General features: G+C 37.8%; 1 protein-coding gene across 3 annotated transcripts in view; it reads right to left on the reverse strand.

Moving 5' to 3' along the window:
* HNRNPLL (heterogeneous nuclear ribonucleoprotein L like) overlaps positions 1-21,539 on the reverse strand; it is a 46,313-nt gene that overhangs the window by 15,839 nt on the left and 8,935 nt on the right. For 2 of the 3 annotated variants that reach the window (XM_053587720.1, XM_053587719.1), the window contains exons 2-4: positions 17,508-17,626; positions 9,400-9,637; positions 2,977-3,049 (exon numbers count right to left, since the gene is read on the reverse strand). In XM_053587720.1, the coding sequence (XP_053443695.1) occupies positions 2,977-3,049; positions 9,400-9,637; positions 17,508-17,626 (430 nt within the window). Of the gene's footprint in view, positions 1-2,976; positions 3,050-3,134; positions 3,230-5,997; positions 6,086-9,399; positions 9,638-17,507; positions 17,627-21,539 lie in introns of all 3 variants that reach the window. The other variant, XM_053587718.1, reaches the window with a different exon arrangement.

Genomic DNA, 21,539 nt, shown 5'->3' on the forward strand with positions numbered 1-21,539 from the left:
AACTGATTACCAATTATTCCAGGATATTATTTTGTATACAGATATCATTATTACTTTCTAGAGTTATACTTTTAATACATAAGCATAAATAAAAGAATTTAAAGCATTTTTATAGTTATGGTCAGTATTACCCATGTATAATGTGCATCCTTATTTTTCCCTCAAAAATCTGGGTAAAACATGTTTGAATTATACATGGCAAAATATGGTCTCACTCCTCTTGAACTAATCCAATCTGCCAATCCATTCCATTAACATTCCTCTGATTTAAGTATATATGCCAAACTCTAAATACAATTCCTTAACTGACCTAGGAATCTTAAAACCAAAACCACCATGATGTCTTCATGACTCAGTTTCGTTACTACAGTTAATAGTGTACCGTAAAGGAAAGAGAAATGGGTTGGAAATCAGATGATCCCAACTTAACCACTAATTGCTATATAGTCACAGAAACTCACAATCTTCATTCATAAAGAGTCAGAGTAGATGATCTCCAAGGTATCTTTCAAACATTCTCATTATTAATAATTCAGTTTATTTGAAGCATTCACTACCTGATGTAAGGTCACATAAAATAGAAGTGAACAGAAAAGCCAAACACTAAATATATCAGTTTCTAAACTAGTTAGTGAGCTTTGACAGATACAAATGAAGTCTGATGGAAGCTGTGGACCTTCTCCTCAAAAAGATGCACATGTATACACAAGTTTTGTTTTATATTTCTAGAGGGGTTCCCTGGAGTCTAGACTAAGGATTATTTGCATTAAAATGTAATTAGGGCTGAAAAGGACATTTTTAAAATAAAGTTAAGCTTTTGAAATAGCTCCTTTTGCGGGGAGGGTCGAAAAAGTAAGGTCTTTAGGGATAGCAACGAAACAGTTCCGAATCTATCAACTCAAATACGTGCTCAGATCACTGTAGGAACAAGCCATAAACTGCTATAGTCTATCTGTAAAGAATTAAAAAAGAATTTTTCCTTGAAAGCATAAACAACTAAAATTCTATGTTATTTCTTTTAATTATATTTCACTATTTAAGTATCTACGATATACATTTCTAAACTTATCCAACAAGAATTGTATGAAAAACTTAAGCTGGCTTTGTGTAAACTTAAGGCCTTTTGATAGAATAGATGTAAAAACTGTTAAAATAAGAAGCATATCTATAACTGTTTTAAGAGGCATAAGAGAAATGCAACCAAAACGATTTCAAATGAGAAAAAAACCCTGGGTGTTCAATAACTGACTTTAAGTTAACAGAAGTGAGAAATTTCTCATCAACCACTTGTCCTGTTGTTTGGTACTAAGGGATCGTTTTCTAATATTGCATTCGACTGCACTATGTCTAGACCGAGCGAATTTCCGTTAAGTGCTTAAAAAGATGGGGCAAAGCTACATTACAAAACAAACCTACTTGCAACCTCATGCACAAGGCAAGATGATTTTCTAAAAACTTAAAAGAACCAATCATCCAAAAGTCCTAAACATTTGAACATGCAAACAATCATCATGTTGTCTTTTACTTTTCTTTTGCTACGGTACATGCACTATACAGTACCCACTGCCCAAGATATTTTGGATGTCATAAAATTTTTATCTAAATTATTGACTTTTACAGGCATATTCATCTTGAGTTTTTCCAATCTATGGTTCAAATACTGATATTGTAGTTGAGATGTAGCCAATACTGCAGCCCCCTTGTTTTTACAAGATCCACATTTTAATTTATATATACCAGAATTGCCACACAGTTAGTTGAACAATTTATCAGTCATGTCTATGCTCATGAAATCTAGCATTTATAGGTTATAGGTGAAAATGCATCTCAAATGAAATGCTCTTATTTTTCAGAATTTAGCAAGTTTAAATATATTCTACCTTGGACAGACATGTTACTTTCACCTACATTGGAAAAGTTAAAATTTCCTAGTTACACAAATTAACATAAGTGATAACCTTAAATTGTTACAAAAAGTGACAAATTATAAACAGCCACTTTACAAAAATCAAACCACACAGAAAAACATGTTACATATAATGTACCTTTTCATTATGTTAGAATTTCTGTTCAAAGTCCACAATTGAGGAAAAACCAAAAAACAAAAAAGTAAACGTAAGTGCAACAAAAGTATGCACTTTCTAATCCCTTAATTTTTTGATATCTGTGTGGATTGGTTGAGCAATATCAATTCCCAAGACCTGTGGATGAACTGGCCCTGGGTATTTGCCAGTTAACAATTTCAATCTAAGCTGTAAACAGTTACAGTAAAGGGCATTCGGATTTACAACATTATAGATAAAAGCCTAGTTTCCGTCAGTGAAAAGTTTTAAATTCTACAACTGAAACCTTAAGGGAGATCAGACCAATATATACATACAACTTGAATAAATGGGCACAGTCTATCATGGTGTTCATCCCATGCAAGTCTGAAGTATTGTTAAGTGTCCTCCTTTAAAAACTTGGGGTGATGGTGCATGCAGTATGCAGTCAAGGTGAATTGCAAGTCTGAGTTTTTCAGAGGGCTTTTTGCTGATGCCGATGTTGTGCATGATGAAGTGTAGAGTCAGCCTGCTGGAGTCCTCTATCCTTCTTAATGCCTCGTCCAGCTTGGGGGAAAAGTCCTTTCCATAGAGAAGCAGTGTGCGAGTTTGCAGTTTGTAAGGAATATTCTGAATCAGATTCCTCTCCTCCAAAGAGAGAGAGCTGCTTGGAGAAATGCAAGTCCTTGAACTGCGGGCGTGCCTGTATGTGTGGGTTCCTTGTTGAACTAAATATAAATAGCTCAGCACATATCAGTAGGGGGCACTAATGTTCAAGGTTATTTTCCAGCATTACATGGCCTTTTGCAACAAAAGCATTAACCAACAGGTTTTTATTTGAATTAACTAGCTCACCTCAGGAAAAAGGAATCTAACAGCATTTAAAAATTTGTCAGGAGATGTAAGTACTCTCTAAAATGCATAAAATACCTACCTCGTCTTCCCAAATATGGTTTAGTGTAGTCCCAACTGTCATTGTCATTCCTAATAACATTTAGACGAGTTGGCTGTTAAGATTGAAAATAAAGTAAGTTCAAATTGTATATCAAAAGCATAAATATTCTTTGGTAAAGTGTTGAAAAAAATATTTACCCTTGCATATTCAATTTTTAGTGTGCAACATCCTGCATATATATCTGCTCCATTGAGTGCTGCTTTAGCCTTCTGGGCACAAAGGACTGATTCAAATGTAGACACTATTAAGGAAATTTGATTTAAGGTGTCTGATACTTAATCATATTCACTTCCAAAGAAAAGAGACTGAAATTAATCAGAAATAACTTTTTTACTTCTGGAAATGTTTTAACACATAAAATTTCTAGAAGAATTTTATATTTATTTTTTTGGCCGGGGCCGGGTTTGAACCTGCCACCTCCAGTATATGGGGCCAGTGCCCTACTCCTTGAATTTTAGTAAAAGAATTTACTTTTACCTTGAAGGGCCTGAAGAAATACAGTAGACCCTCTGTAAGTTGACCACACGAGGGACTGTAACAAACTGGTCAACACATGGAGGTGGCCAACATACAGAATGAGGTCCACTGTACTGATATGTACATGTGGTCCATGTCTGATCTATAAAAATTAGGTCAACTTTAAAAGGTGGTCAATGTAGGGAGATGGTCAACTATGGAGATTCTACTGTAAAGTATAACCAAACTATCTACATTAATGCTTCTAAGTCATCAGAAGTACTTTATAAATTAGGAGTAGGGGAGATAATGGAGTAGGATCCCATTCCCTAGCAAAGAACCATGCAACCTTGAAAGAGAAAATATTTTACTTAAATGTAAGAACAACAAAGAATCTGGGCGGCGCCTGTGGCTCAGTGAGTAGGGTGCCGGCCCCATATGCCCGGGGTGGCGGGTTCAAACCCAGGCCCAGCCAAACTGCAACAAAAAAATAGCCGGGCATTGTGGTGGGCGCCTGTAGTCCCAGCTGCTCGGGAGACTGAGGCAAGAGAATCGTGTAAGCCCAGGAGTTAGAGGTTGCTGTGAGCCGTGTGACGCCACGGCACTCTACCCGAGGGCGGTACAGTGAGACTCTGTCTCTATAAAAAAAAAAAACAACAACAACAAAGAATCAAAATAATATAAAAACAAACAGGCTGGGTGCAGTGACTCACACCTATAATTCTAGCTCTCTGGGAGGCTAAGAATAACTTGAGCTCAGGAAATTCAAGACCAGCCTGAGCAAGAGCAAGATCCCATCTCTATTTAAAGAACAGAATAATTAGCCAGGTGTTATGGCAGGTGTCCATGGTCCCAGCTACTTGGGAGACTGAGGTAGGAGAATCACTTGAATGGGAGTTTAAATGCTGTGAGCTATGCTAATGCCATAGCGCTCTAGCCTGAGCAACAGAGTAAGATTCTGTCTTGAAAGAAAAGAATAGGGCAGCACCTATGGCTCAGTGGGTAGAGTGCTGGCCCCATATACCGAGAGTGGCAGGTTCGAACCCAGCCCCAGCCAAACTGCACAACAAAACCTAGCCAGGCATTGTGGTGGGCACCTGTAGCCCAGCTACTTGGGAGGCTGAGGCAAGAGAATCAGCTAAGCCCAGGAACTGGAGGTTACTGTGAGCTGTGACACCACAGCACTCTACCAAGGATGATAAGGTGAGACTCCATCTCTAAAAAAAATAATAAAATAAAACAAATACATGATTTTTATACATTTCTGAGAAGGCAGAAATTTTATTACTTTTTAAAAAATATTACTTTAATCTACATTTTAAAAAATGGAATCACATTAAATATACGTGTATAAAGTAAAAAAAAAAACAAAAAACCCGCACTGCCACAGTAAAAGAGTTTGTTATATATCCCCACCTTTTCCCATGCATGCACATGCATACACAGGTTAAGGATTTTTCTTTACTATTATCATTATTTTTAAATGGGTTTATCCTACATATATTATTTTGCAACTTCCTCTTTTTACTCAACTTTTATTAACAAATTTAATATAGAGTAGTTCTTAGATAAACCATGACCATTAAAAAGGTTCAATAAAGAGCCAAACATGGCTAGGATCACACCTGTAATCCTAGCACTTTAGGAGGCTAAGGCAGGGGGATTGCTTGAGCTCAGGAATTTGATATTAGCCTGATCAAAAGCAAGACCCCCATTTCTACTAAACAGTAGAAAAACCAGTGGAGCGTTGTGGTGGACACTGTAGTCCCAGTTACTAGGAGGCTGAGGCAAAATCCTTGAGCCCAAAAGTTTGAGGTTGCTGAGAGCTATGACATGATGATGGCACTCTATCCAGGGCAACAGAGTGAGGCTCTTGTCTCAAAAATTCAAAAAAATAAAAAGTTCAATAAACAAAGGTAAGAAAGTCTCTAAAGTTTTGGTGCTTCCAAACTATTGTAAGGAAAGAATCAGAGGGTCAGTTTACTGGCAATAAATTTTAAAAAGGTGCAAGTGTAAAAATAAATACATACATACACATAATAAGGTGCAAGTGTACATGTCATTATATAGTGTTATTTTACACTGCAAGATGAAGCACTGGACTGTTTTAAGATAGCAAGTTATTCCTTTTTTTTTTTTCCCTAAGACAGTGTTTCATTCTGTCACCCAGGCTGGAGTGGAGTGGCACAATCACAGTTCACTGCAACCTCCAACACCTGCGACAATCCTCCGTGTAGCTGAGACAACAGGAGCATGCTACCACATCTGGCTAATTTGTATTATTTTGCACAGAAACAAGGTCTCACTGTGTTGCCTAGGCTGGTCTTGAATTCCTACACTCAAGCAAATAGCAAGTTATTCTTACAATGACTAGTAAAATTCTCTATGGGTATTACAATTCCATTTTTTAAATCTAAGCCAAATGTATTTTTGTGAGAAGAGAAAGTAAACACTACTTATCTAGAAATGCTTAAGCAGAAAAAATAAGATCCATATGAATCTATACAACAGTCATACATTATCAATAAAAAATTTACAAAGGATATTCAACCATTGCTTGTATCCCATTTCTCTTGAATATAACAATACGCTGCACTTTTCCAACAGGGTTGCATACAGTATATAAAACATCCTATGAAGAAATAAACAAGATTTCTTCACATTTTACATTTAGAAAAATATTAAAGCTATATATTTCATTTTGTTTTACCCAAAAACCAACAACTGTCAAGTCACTTCTATTAATTACCAATTAAACTAATTTTTAAAATTGCTACACTTTAAATATAAATAGATACATACACATACACTCATTTTGGAGTACTTCCAATGAAACATTTGAGAAGTACTGCTACTTTTTTTTTTTAAAGAGACAGTCTTACTTTATTGCCCTTGGTAGAGTGCCATGGTATCACCACACTCACAGCAACCTCCAACTCCTGGGCTTAGGCGATTCTCTTGCCTCAGCCTCCCAATTGTTACCTATTTTATCTCCTAAATGTAGTCTCAAGTTTTACCTCACTCTGAAAAGATATTAATAAATCATAACTATAATTAATTTGTTTTTTCAAATGTGACTCTGAAATGTTTAATATTATAATTATTTGAATTATCAAATTATAATAACAAATATTTATTAAGGGGTAGTGTTAGAACAACACTAATACTCATTTTGTAAGGAACAAGCGCTACAGGAAAAATATCTAAGAAAGATCATTCACAGATGTATTGTTAGGCACTAGGGATATAACAAAAAACAAATGAAAGTACCTATACTACATTAGTTATATTCTTTTTCCCAAAACACTAAATATTGTAAATATATTAACATTATTCCACAAAGACATTTGCACTAGAATGTTTATTGCAGCTCAATTCATAATTGCCAAATCATGGAAGCAACCTAAGTGCCCATCAACCCATGATCAATAAACTGTGGTATACGTATACCATGGAATATTATTCAGCCATTAAAAAAAATGGAGACTTTACATCTTTTACATTTACCTGGATACATTCTTCTTAGTAAAGTACTGCAAGAATAGAAAAATAAATATCCAATGTACCCCATACGAATATGAAATCAATATATAAACAATTACATGTTCCTAAGAACAATAAAAAACTAATATAGTCCAGTTCGGGGATAGAGGGAAGCAGGCAGTGGGAGGAGAGGGCATGAGGCGGGATCTCACTCAAGGGTCCTCAAACTGCGGCCCGCGGGCCACATGAGGCAGTGTGACTGTATTTGTTCCCGTTTTGTTTTTTTTACTTCAAAATAAGATATGTGCAGTGTGCATAGCAATTTGTTCATAGTTTTGTTTGTTTTTTTAACTATAGTCCGGCCCTCCAACAGTCAGAGGGACAGTGAACTGGCCCCCTGTTTAAAAAGTTTGAGGACCCCTGAATTGTGAGGGTGTATAACACGCCCCCTGGGTGAGGGTCTCTTCTACAAATGGAACCTTACCCTAGAAGTGAGAACAATGTAACCTAAAAATTATACCCTCATATTAATTTGAATAAAGTTAAAAAAAAAAAAGCATTATCTATGGAGGCCGGGGCAGTGGATTGCCTGAGCTCACAGACTTGAAACCAGCCTGAGCCAGAGCTAGACTCTGTCTCTAAAAAATAGCTGGGCATTGGGCGGCGCCTGTGGCTCAGTGAGTAGGGTGCCGGCCCCATATGCCGAGGGTGGCGGGTTCAAACCCAGCCCCAGCCAAACTGCAACAAAAAAATAGCCGGGAGTTGTGGTGGGCGCCTGTAGTCCCAGCTGCTCCGGAGGCTGAGGCAAGAGAATCGTGTAAGCCCAAGAGTTAGAGGTTGCTGTGAGCCGTGTGACACCACAGCACTCTACCCGAGGGCGGTACAGTAAGACTCTGTCTCTACAAAAAAAAAAAAAAAAAATAGCTGGGCATTGTGGCGGGCACCTGTAGTCCTACCTACTCGGGAGGCTGAGGCAAGAGAATCGGTTAAGCCCAACAGTTTGAGGTTGCTATGAGCTGTGAAATAACAGCACTCTACAGAGGGCAACAAAGTGAGACTGTCTCAAAAAGAAAACAAAAACCAAAAAAAAAAACCCTTATCTATTAATAAGTTTATAGCTTTACAAAGGTAAACAATCAAAATCCCTAATTAAATCTAAAGAATATCTTAACGCTTTGCTTTAAGTTTATGTCCCAATTATTATATACTTATACTAGAAATTACCAATTAAAGCTTCCCTTACTGTGACATTCTTCCACTCAATATAAAAATCAAGTGTCTTTGTCACTAGTTTATTATGAAACAGTATGTGATTAGGAAGTAGAAAATTCAACTGGTTCAAGGCATGAATTCTTTAAAATTCTACTAATGTGGCTTGGCACCTGTGGCTCAAGTGGCTAAGGGGCCAGCCACATACACCAGAGCTAGCAGATTCGAATCCAGCCCAGACCTGCCAAACAATGACAATTGCAACCAAAAAATAGCCGGGCGCTGTGGTAGGCGCTATGGTCCCAGCTACTTTGGAGGCTGAGGCAAGAGAATCGCTTAAGCTCAGGAGGAGTTTGAGGTTGCTGTGAGCTGTGATGCCACAGTGCTCTACTGAGGGCAACAGCATGACACTCTGTCTCAAAAAAAAAAAAAAAAAAAATTCTACTAACGTCACTTTTTAAAAAGGTGAAGCAGGGTGGCGCCTGTGGCTCACTCGGTAAGGCGCCGGCCCCATATACCAAGGGCGGCGGGTTCAAACCCGGCCCCGGCCAAACTGCAACCAAAAAAATAGCTGGGCGTTGTGGCGGGCGCCTGTGGTCCCAGTTACTCGGGAGGCTGAGGCAAGAGAATCGCCTAAGCCCAGGAGTTGGAGGTTGCTGTGAGCTGTGTGAGGCCACGGCACTCTACCGAGGGCCATAAAGTGAGACTCTGTCTCTACAGAAAAATTAAAAAAAATAAAAATAAAAATAAAAATAAAAAGGTGAAGCAGCAGAGAATTTCAAGCAAATAAAAATAAAAAGGTGAAGCAGCAGAGAATTTCAAGCAAATCAAAGACATGTTTTTTAAACATATTATCTCAGAATAGCTTATAATGATATGTGCATCTTATTGTACTATGGGAGTCTGTTATTATCTAATAGATGCCCTTATACATATGCTGGCATACAAATAAGAGAGATTTCTTGAACTAGTTCCCAATAATCTGTCTATAATCTCTTATTATGAGAAACAGAATTGACATTGATGATAAACAATAAAATTTTTAATGTGCCTATTTAAGAAAATCGTGCTTCTTATCTTAGCTTCAGTGCTCAATGTTTTTGTTCATTAAAATTGATAGTCAAATTAAGATTAATTTTAATAATGTTTTTAAAAACTTTTCAAATATCTAGATAGCAGTAAAGAAAACTACATTTGAGCCACTCTAGAGCAAACTACAAAGTAACTTTTCATTTATCATACTAAAATACATACCACTGTAATTGGATAAAGAGGATTCTGAATTGAAAGCAGAAGAACTTTGTTGCCTCCTGATGGATCATCAGTATTTCCTGGCCGAGTGATCCTTTTGCTTGTAGAATAATTGAAAAAAGCTTGTTGGCCAGCAATGTACACAGGTTCATCCGCAGCAAACATCACACATTCTTTGGCACTATCTATGTTTTCAAATTCCACAAGAGCCTGCCGTTTAAATGGCATCATCATCACATAGCTGAAAAGGAAGATTGGGAGGAAATACACAAATACAACAAGTTGACTTAACATTATTTTTTCTCAATCAAATCAGTCTTTAATAAAAATGTGTCAAATCACACAGATTAGTATTCTTCACTACCTTTATCCAGTATAAGTCAATTCTTAAATCATCCAAATAAACTGATATAACAGGTAAATGGTACAAATCTGAAAGCTTATCTCCCTGTGATTAAAAGCTTATCCACCCCTTCTTAAACACAATTCCCCATTACCAGGTACTAATGACACCACCCACTTTACTCTTCAAGCTGCTGCTCCCAAACAGTATTAGAAAATAACAAGATACAGAAATCAACAGATAAAACTCAACAGAAGGTGGACAGGCAAAACCCCTACTTAACAGCAAAAACTATTACCTCTCTTGAATTTTCCAAATAAATATATGCCAACATTAATAACTATGAATGGACTATACTTTTATTTATCTTATTAAAAATTAGGGAACAAAGAGATAAATAGAAACAACCACAGACTGACCCAAAGTTCATACAAATCATCTTCTCCAAAATATTTTCAAGTATTAAGTAATCCATGAAAAAGCCAGGCATGGTAGTGCGTGTCAATAGTTGCAGCTACACGAGAGGTTGGGGCAGACTGATCATTTGAGCCCAAGAATTTGAGTCCAGCCTGGGCTACACAGCAAAACCTTACCTCTTAAGGAAAAAAAAAAAAGAATCCATGAAATGATACTAGAATATGGTAATATGGTTACCTATGGCAGGAAGGTGAGCTATTTACTTTTCAGAGTACATTCAATTTCGGGAGACTATATATTAATAGAAGAAATAATGAATAAAGAAATGAAGGGAGAAAAGTAAATCACTGCACCTGAATCACAAAAGAGGGAATAAGATGTCCTCTATTCACAGAATAAGAACCTTAAAAACGGGCAGCACCTGTGGCTCAGTGAGTAGGGCACCGGCCCCATATACCGAGGTGGTGGGTTCAAACCCAGCCCCGGCCGAACTGCAACAAAAAAATAGCTGGGCTTTGTGGCGGGCGCCTGTAGTCCCAGCTGCTCGGGAGGCTGAGGCAAGAGAATCACATAAGCCCAAGAGCTGGAGGTTGCTGTGAGCCGTGTGACGCCACGGCACTCTACCGAGGGGACAGTAAAGTGAGACTCTGTCTCTACCAAAAAAAAACAAAAAAAAAAACCTTAAAAACATTTCAAAATGCAATTATTGGCTCGGCGCATGTAGCTCAAGTGGCTAATAAGGCTCCAGCAACAGACACCAGAGCTGGCGGGTTTGAATCCAGCCCGGGCCCACCAAACAACAATGACAACTACAACCAAAAAATAGCTGGGCGCTGTGGTGGGCGCCTGTAGTCCCAGCTACTTGGGAGGCTGAGGCAAGAGAATTGCTTAAGTCCAGGAGTTGGAGGTTGCTTTGAGCTGTGACGCCACGGCACTCTACCCAGGGCAACAGCTTGAGGCTCTGTCTCAAAAAAATAAAATAAAATAAAATAAAATAAAATGCAATTACTGTATTTCCCATGTATAATGCCCTCCTGTTTATAATGCACACTCATGTTTTTGGCACAAATTTTCAGGAAAAAAATAGTTTGCTTTTTAATTCAGATTTTTTGTTTATATTTAAGTAATTTTTTATATTATAAAAGAATGTTAGCATTTACTTTATTAACTTGGTTCAAGAGATTTTATGTAACAATTAGAAAAGTATAAGAAATTGGGGCAGCGCCTGTGGCTCAGGGAGTAGGGCACCAGTCCCATATACCGAGGGTGGCGGGTTCAAACCCAGCCCAGGTCAAAAAACTGCAACAACAACAAAAAATAATAATAAACATAAAAAAAATAAAAAAGGTTTAAAAAAGAAAAGTATAAGAAATTTTATGTACCTTATAACAAATATACCATTTTACACATCAAAGAAGGCCCAGAGCTCTCTGTCACTAACAATATCAGAAGTATCATCTTCCTCAATTTCTACCTTTTTGGTGTCTTCTGAAGAGTCACTTTCCCTCTCAGTTCCATCCATAGCATTGCTGATGCCACATTTTGTAAATGACTTCACAACTACTTCCTTCTTGACACCATTCCACAATCTTAGAATCTAATCACAAACCTGAGTGATGGATGCTTTCTTGATTCTACTCTAGGTGTTAAATCCTTACCAGCTAACCATATCTACCATGTCCACTCTTTTTTCATTAGAGCCTTAAAGGGCTTGTTTACTGACACATCAAGAGGTTTCCATCAGTTGGTCAGCCCACCAGGTATTACAGCAAGTTGGGTTTCAAGTCCACTGTGATTGCTTTTGCACTTCGGGTAACATGGTCTCTCATCACAAGTTCATCATAAGTTCAATAAAACTGATTACATGTCAGGGTATTATTTGTGTATGGATATTGTTATTGCTTTCTAGAGTTACACTTTTAATGCATAAGCATAAATAAAAGAATTAAAAACATTAATATAGAAACAAAATTAGAACTACCCATGAATAATGTGCATCCTTATTGCCCCCTCAAAAAATTTAGGCAAAAGTGTGCATTATACATGGCAAAATATAGTAAATGGTTTTTACAATAGCAGAGGGCCAGAGAAATAACATCAAGTCCAGTAATCAGGGACATCACTGCTTCTCCATCAGGCATCCCAGACCTACCACTACACCTTACAAACTGACAAATGGTACAGCACTAGTAAGAGATAGACCACCCTACAGCCTGACCAATTATTATTATCAAATTAAAAAAAAAAGAAAAGGCTCAGCTCCTGTAGCACAGTGGTTATGGCGCCAGCCACATACAACGAGGCTGGCGGGTTTGAACCTGGCCCAGGCCAGCTAAACAACAATGACAACTACAACAAAAAAATAGCAGGGCGTTGTGGTGGGCACCTGTAGTCCCAGCTACCTGAAAGGCTGAAGCAAGAGAATTGCTTAAGCCCAAGAGTTGGAGGTTGCTATGAGCTGTGACGCCATTGCACTCCACCTAGGGCGGCATGGTCAGACTCTGTCTGAAAAAAAAAAAAAAAGAAAAAGAAAGAAAGAAAAGAAAACTTTCAGTTTCTTCTTTTATAAAACTTGGACAATTTCCATCAAGATGAGAGTTACTGCACATACAAATTGTTCATCAGAGTGTCTACCACACTGTAGGCCCTCAGTAAAAGGTAACTATTCCTGTATTCTCTATAGCTCTCACCATACTCATCTTTATATCCTCAGAAGCTAGAAACAGAGCCTGGCACATAGCAAGCCCACAATACATGTTAGTCTAGAAGGCTTGTTAGTGGCTCAAAATTTAAAAAGTAAATCCAGAAACTTGAATTTTAAAGATTTATTAACTATAACTACAAGATATAAATCCTAGGAAATAAACACTTCTTTTAAAAACAGACTCCTCAATGAAATTCTAAAGTCTTGCATATGAAAAATACAAACCCCTAGAATCGGGCCTATGCTAAAGAATATTCAAGACTAAATGTTCTCCTATAAAACAAAAAAGTTAATTTAATATATAAATGTATCGTCAATTTTATTTTATTATGACAATAATGACTCCTAGACAAACACACACTCCTAGAAAAAGGTATGACTTAGACATTGTAAAATTGCTTCCTATAACTAAAAGAACTGAGCTATAAGCACAAACTTAAAAGTAAAAAAAAGGTTGCCCAGAAAAGCAGCATCTTATGAAGATAAAGAAAAAATTAAAATGTTACAAAATATTTTAGCGTGTGCTTCAATTGTCAGGTGCACAATCTTTTTAAAAAGTCTTTAAAAAGCACTAATATGACAAAGTAGAAGACCACAGACAAAAGGATAAACAAAAAGTCTACGGGACATGGCAGGGTCAATGCTTTTAACTCCACAGAATCAAAAAATTTTACTAGTTTTTAAATAAAAACATGTAAGAAGACAATAAATTTAGTGCACAAACTGGGTCCCAAAAGTCTTATTTTAAAACTAATATGCAGCAGGCCAGGTGCGGTGGCTCATGCCTATAATCCAAGCACACTGGGAGGTTGAGGCAGGTGGATCAGTTGAGCTCAGGAGTTCGATACCAGCCTGAGCCAGTACAAGGCCCTGTCTCTAAAAAATAGCCAAACACTGTGGTGGGTGCCTATAGTCCCAGTTACTTGGGAGTTTGAGGTTGCTGTGAGCTATGATGCCCCAGCACTCTAGCCTCTAGCTGGGGAGCATCAGATAGAGATTGTCTCAAAAAAAAAGAAGGAAGAGAAAAATTGTAACTTTGTGAAATACAACTTCTACTGCTGGAGGCTATTCGAGGTACCTTCAGCCTTACTAGCAGCCTCCTCTTATTCAAGATCATTTCAGAGTACCTTCCCGTTATACTTAGCCAATTAAGCTCTTAATTATACAGTAATTTGTTCCAATTATTTCATGACTTTTCTATCCACATAACTACCCTTATCTTGAGGGCAATTCAAATTAACTGAATAACATTCATATATGCAAGACTTTATACCAGACTATCAAAAAATGTAGCAACTAAAAATGGACAAGCTATCCAGGAGCAACTCAAATAACTTACCAAATTAAAATTGTTCTACTGGCCAGGCATGGTGGCTCACACCTGTAATCCTAACATTCTGGGAGGCCAAGACAAGTGGATTGCCTGAGCTCAGGAGTTCAACACCAGCCTGAGCCAGAGCAAGACCTCATCTCTAAAGATAGACGGGCGTTGGGCGGCGCCTGTAGCTCAAGGAGTAGGGCGCCAGTCCCATATGCCGGAGGTGGTGGGTTCAAACCCAGCCCCGGCCAAAAAAAACCACAGAAAAAAAAAAAAAAAAAAAGATAGACGGGCGTTGTAGCAGGCGCCTGTAGTCCCAGTTACTTGGGAGGCTGAGGCAAGAGAATCAGTTAAGCCCAGGAGTTTGAAGTTGCTGTAGGCTGTGATGCCACAGCATTCTACTGAGGGCAACAAAATGAGACTCTGTCTCAAAAAAAAAGAAATTGTTCTACTTCTTTAATCGCCAACACTAAGGTCATGATACTAATTAACATCAAAAGTTATTATTTCACTCAAGTTTAAAACTGAGTTTTAAAATAAGTTAATGTGCTCATTAACTTATTTTCTGACATTTGCCTAAGAAAATAACTTTAAAAGCCCCAAATATTTAAGAATAGAGAAAAAGAAGCCAGAGACACTCACCTTTTTATAACTCCATGGGACAATGCACCACTTAGCATTTGCAAGTCCTTGCACAGACTAAGGTTAAGTCTAGCGCCAACATGTGAGGCTAAAGAAGGTCTAAAGAGTCTGCCCACTTCAATGCATAACTCTCAAAACAGACTTCGCTTCCAATATCCACTCCAAATGACTAGAATTGATACGGCAATCTTAGAGATACATTTTCAACTTACAGGCTTTAAAATGTCTCTGTGGATTCTCAATTTGTACATCCAAGGACAAACAATGCCTAACTGGTTCTGACGTGTGTAAGTAGAGCATAACATGTTTATTAAGTTAGCTATTTCTCTCTCTCTTTTTTTTTTTTGGTAGAGACAGAGTTTCACTTTATGGCCCTTGGTAGAGTGCCATGGCATCATACAGCTCACAGCAGCCTCCAACTCCTGGGCTTAAGCGATTCTCTTGCCTCAGCCTCCCGAGTAGTTGGGACTACAGGCGCCTGCCACAATGCCCGGCTATTTTTTGGTTGCAGTTCAGCCGGGGCCGGGTTTGAACCCGCCACCCTCGATATATGGGGCCGGCGCCTTACCAACTGAGCCACAGGCGCTGCCCAAGTTAGCTATTTCTCAATGAGGTCATCAAAGACATAAAATGATACCATGATGAAAGCCATCACCTAACATATTCCCACTCCATAAAAGAATGATCTGTTTCTGCTGGACATCTCTGATCACTCCCTATCTATTTATGAATTATCCTCCCAATACTCAAAAACTCATGAAATAATTGGAACAAATTACTGAATTTTTATAAAATTGAAATAAGCCATCTCAGCAAATGTATTAAGATTTCTCTCCTGTTTATGTATTTCAAGTTGGTCTGTTTTGAATGCCTATAACAAACACCCCAAACACTATTATGAAAAAAATTATAAAATCAACTCTAGATTATAAGTGTACTAGGAAGAGAACACTAAGCCAGGTATACTCCAAAAATAACTTGAGAGTTTTTGAGTATTTATTTTCAATTTTCAGATTCACTTTTCTAATTATGTTTTCACTTATGTTAATATTTGTAAACATACATCAGCTGTGGGAGGAGAAAAAAGTAGCCAAAGAAAATTCAATGTACAAAAGGAAGACAAAGTAGGGTACACTGACAACTCATAATCTGCATTAAGAACTCAGCAATACCAGGCCGGGGGTGGTGGCTCATGCCTGTAATCCTAGCATTCTGGGAGGCTAAGGCAGGTGGATTCCCTGAGCTCACGGGTTCAAGACCAACCTGAGCCAGTGGGAGACCCCACCTCTAAAAACAGGTGGGCATTGTGGCAGGCACCTATAGTCCTAGCTACTCAGGAGGCTGAGGCAAGAGAGTCACTGGAGCTCAAGAGTTAGAGGTTGCAACAAAGTAAAACTCTGTCTCAAAAAAAAAAAAAAAAAGAACTCGGCAATATGCACATAGCAAATAATGTCTAGCCTTAATCTACCTACATTTAGCTGCCAATTAATTCCTAAATGTTACAGAATAAACAAACAAAATAATCAATATTCAAGTACTACATACTACTTGAAACTCTGAACATGAGTGGCATTATCAGCTCATCAGTTTAAAGCAGTGTTTGAGAAGCAATCATGGATTCTGAAAATCAGATGAAAAATGCATGTAATTTTATAAACAGCTTTGTTGGGGGTAGTGAAAAGTGATCATAGTTCACAAATATACATCCATCCATCACTCAGGAAGGTTAAAAATAACAAATTTAAAAGGGGCCAGGTGCAGTGGCTCACGCCTGCAATCCTAGCACTCAGGGAGGCCGAGGCAGGAGAACCCCTTTAGCTCAGGAGTTCGAGACCAGTCTAAGCAAAGACAGACCCTGTCTTTACTAAAAATAGAAAAACTAGCGGGATACTATGGTGGGTGCCTATAGTCCCAGCTACTTGGGAGGCTGAGACAGAGGCTCGCTTGAGCCCAGGAGTTTGAGGTTGCTGTGAGCTGTAACACCACAGGACTCTACCCAGGGCAACACAATGAGACTCTTTCTTTAAAAAAGAGCGGCGCCTGTGGCTCAGTCAGTAAGGCACCAGCCCTATATACCCAGGGTGGCGGGTTCAAACCCAGCCCTGGCCAAACTGCAACCAAAAAATAGCCGGGCGTTGTGGCGGGCGCCTGTAGTCCCTGCTACTCAGAAGGCTGAGGCAAGAGAATCGCTTAAGCCCAGGAGTTGGAGGTTGCTGTGAGCTGTGTGAGGCCAAAGCACTCTACCGAGGGCCATAAAGTGAGACACTGTCTCTACAAAAAAAAAAAAAAAGGGGGGGGGTAGTGCCTGTGGCTCAGTGGGTAGGGCACCAGCCCCATACAATGAGGGTGGTGGGTTCAAACCCGGGCCTGGCCAAACTGCAACAAAAAAATAGTGGGCATTGTGGTGGGCACCTGTAGTCCCAGCTACTTGGGAGGCTGAGGCAAGAGAATCACCTAAGCCCAGGAGTTGGAGGTTGCTGTGAACTGTGTGACACCACAGCACTCCACCAAGGACGATAAAGTGAAACTCTGTCTCTACAAAAAAAAAAAAAAACAAGCTTAAAAGGTTCCGAAGAAATAGTCACAGGCAAATAATATATACTATGCTAACATCAAGCCTTGCAGCTAGCAAGCAAGCCTCATTCTATCACAGTTTTCAATCTGCATGAAGTTTCTACTGTCCTTACCATATTGTCCCAAATTTTTCCAGAGCCTCCACAAGGTCTGCTTCCACCACGGATTCACAGAGGCCTCGAACATGGACGACGGGTGAAACAGAAACTTTATGATGACTTCCACCTGCCTCCTAGCAAGAAAAAATAATTTCTACTTAAAAAAATCAAAATTGTATCTTTTAGTAAATTCAACCTGCATTAAAAAGCAAATATTTAAAATAAATCCCAAACCAAACTGCAATTTACAAGTTAGCAAAAGGAGCTGAGAATAAAATCATCAATTAACTATTTGTCTAAAAAGGGAACATTCTGCCTTAATATAAAGTTTAAAGAACTTATTAAGCAACTTATTTCAACTTAAAAGAAATCTCAGAAATAATTCAGCACAAGGGAGGGCAATGGTGAGATCTCACCTAAGGTGTACAATGTGAGGGTGTGTTCAACATGCCTCTGGGTGAAGGGTTCAACTACAACTTGAACTTTACCTTAGAATTGAAAACAATGTAACCTAAATATTTATACCCTCTTTTGTTTTGTTTTGTTTTGTTTTTTTGTGGTTTTTGGCCGGGGCTGGGTTTGAACCCGCCACCTCTGGCATATGGGGCCGGTGCCCTACCCCTTTGAGGTATAGGCACCGCCCTATACCCTCTTATTAATTTGAAAAAAAAATTCAGCATATTACACTAGGCATGCTACAATTGTAAATACATACAATACTCATAATTTCATAGTTTTATCTCCCTAAAATCAAATACTTAAGTAATTCAAAATGAACAAAAAGTCCCAATTAAGAATCTTCCCTTAGGGCGGTGCCTGTGGCTCAAGGGGTAGGGCGCCAGTCCCATATGATGGAGGTGGCGGGTTCAAACCCAGCCCCCGCCAAAAACCAAAAAAAAAAAAAAAAATCTTCCCTTAATGGAAAGATTATATATAATATTCATTTTTCCTGTATTATAGATTTATGTCATCTTTTATCTGTTAATTTAGTCCTACTACACCTTAAAGTTACTCAACATGTCAATACTCATGACAACTTAAATTTATATAAGGTACCATCTTTGCTGATGAGCAAGGAGTACTCAAAACTGCAAGCCCTCCTAGGCATCTACTGAATATGTATAGTTGAGTATGCCCAGTAGGATGTTTCAAAATCTAAAAGTGTAAGTTTGTTTTAAAATGCATTATCTGTAAGAATTACTTTTAAAATGGAAATAGATCTCATTTACTTACTCAAGTTTCATTAAGACAAAGATCTCTATTTACCAATGCCACTGGGCACTTCTCTTACATCACATCAGAAACAACTTACAAATATAATCCATGTATATACAAAAGGCAATCTATTAAAGGTTGTAAAGGTTTTTTCCCTCCTATAAACGACTAATCTAAAACCACTAATATTTTACCAAACTTAACTAAAACCACTAATATTTTACCAAACTTAACAATTACTTTAACAAATTTAAGGCTATCCAAATAACTCAACAACTTTTCTTATTATAAGACTAGTAGGAAAATACAACAAATAGAATACCTTGCCAAGAAAAATTGTCAAAATTTTAAAGAAATTGATTTAAACATAAAATAACCATAAGACAACTCTTACACTTTTGTCAAACCTTACAAATAAATTCAGTCCTTTGCAAATACTAACTCCTTTGAATTTCATGTTAATTACTTATGCTCAGTCTTTTCTATGGCTAAACAGATAGTCATTACATGCTTTAAATTTGAAATGAATCACTCTGACTGTACCCTATATAAACCAATACTCTCTTAAGCAACATTAAATTAACAAATGAGACTCTGCCTAAGAAATTCAACAAGCAAATATGCATTATCATCATTATTAAATGTAACCAGAGAACAATAAGGAAAAAAGCTCTAAATATTGAATTTGGAGTATATATTTAAAACATAGTAAGTTTAACTCTCAAAATAATTAGACAACAATAAACTGCACAATTAGCCGTTCTCATAGCTGTAATCCTAGCACTCTGGGAGACTGAGGCGAGGACTGCTTGAATGCAGAAGTTTGAGACCAACCTGAGCAAACCAAGCCTCATCTCTACTAAAAATAGAAAAACTAGACAGGCATTACGTCAGGCACCTGTAGTGCCAGGTATTCAAGAGGCTGAAGCAAGAGGATCACTTGAGCCCATGGGTGTGAGGTTGCTGTGAACTATGATGATGCCACAGTACTCTATCCAAGGTGACACATGAGACTCCACCTCCAAAACAACAACAAAACTGCACAATATACTTAAGATAGTCATCTCAGTCGATTCTTAGAAATCAGGTGGGAAAGGTAAAAGGCAAAAGAAAACTGTACTGGCCTGAACTCTTCAGTTAGTATTTTTTGATAGCAAAGGAAGGAAGTAGAAGGAAGATTCTAGGTTGAGACTAAAAATACACAACAACCAAACGAGCCTTCATTTTATAATAGTTGAAACTGCTAAAGACAATATAGTAGGGACAAATAAGGATATCTGAGGAGAAACGTGAATACAGACAGGATGTTACATTAACAGACAGAATTACTGCTGTCTTAAGTATTGAAAGCTAATGGTTGTATGTGAAAGACTACCTTTATTCTTAGGCATGCCGGGATATTGAAGGATGAAGTGTCATGGCATCTACAACTTATTTTCAAATAGTTTAGGGGGAAAAGTAATATGTATATATAAATATAGATAGACAGAGATAAACCCCAAGTGGCAAAATGTTCAAAACTGCTGAATCTAGATTATGAGCATATTGTAATTGAACATTTTATGTAAATAAAAGATGTTATAATATTATATTTAAAACCTACAAAAAGGTATAAAGAGTATTAAAAAATAACCATGAACCCACCATCCACTTTAATAAGCAAAACATCACCAATCAATTGATCACATCTCCTCTTCTTATCTTTCCCTTCCTATCACAGGTAACCAATAACCTGAATATAGTATTAATGTGACTACTTTTCAAATTGGTCTTCTAATAAAGAAATGGATTATAGGACCAATTTAAAAAATGCCTCCAAGATCTCACTTTAATATATTATTTAACTATGTTTCTTAAATGGAATAGCTTGAGACCAAATCATTCCCTAAAAGCTGGAAGATGTTAATTACATTACAATTAATTGTACATTAAGTACAATTACTTTGATACTTAGGGGAAGATAATATCACTGTATCTCAACCTCTACATAGAAAACACATCCCCTACCTCAAGTATTTCCCTTATTCCCACTCAATGAATCTGCCATTCATGAGTGTATCTACCTGGATATTTCTCTAATTTTAAATTACTTCCCCTTTTTGAGCAGGGAGCAATGGCTCATCCCATAATTCTAGCACTCTGGGAAGCCAAGGCAAGTGGACTGCTTGAGCTCAGAAGTTGGAGACCAGACTGAGCAAGAGTTGAGACTTCATCTCTAAAACAACTTGCTGCGTGTTGTGGCAGGCACCTGTAGTCCCAGCTACTCAGAAGGCAGAGGCAAGAGAATGGCTTGAGCCCAAGAGTTTGAGGATGCTGAACTGTGATGCCACAGCATTCTACTGAGGGGAACAAAGTGAGACTGTCACAAAAAAAAAAAAAAAAACTTGCCCTTTTCTTTAACCTAAAATTTTCTCAAACTTTCTGTACTGTTTTATTTTTAAAAAATCCTAGGATTATTTCCAAATATAAAACTGATATGTTAATGATGTCTTTTCAAACTATTTCTACATCCTCTCCAGATCTTAGTTCTACCCCGTCTTTCCCCCCCAAAATACTAACACCCTTTTTAAATCACTTTCTTTTTTCTACCTATACTACATTTACTAGTGAAAAGAAATCTGAAATCATTTGTAGAGCTTCTTTTACCTATCCTAAAATTACCTCTTTTAAGCATCATAATATGCATCTGATCCCTAAACTGATAGATAAAATCTGTATTGTTTACCCCCATCCATGTATTAATATATTGAGAGGCCGGGTACAGTGGCTCACGCCTGTAATCCTAGCACTCTGGGAGGCTGAGGCAGGTGGACTGCCTGAACTCACAGGTTT

This window comes from Nycticebus coucang, chromosome 4 (genome assembly GCF_027406575.1).
Source record: "Nycticebus coucang isolate mNycCou1 chromosome 4, mNycCou1.pri, whole genome shotgun sequence".
In the NCBI taxonomy this organism is placed as follows: domain Eukaryota; kingdom Metazoa; phylum Chordata; class Mammalia; order Primates; family Lorisidae; genus Nycticebus; species Nycticebus coucang.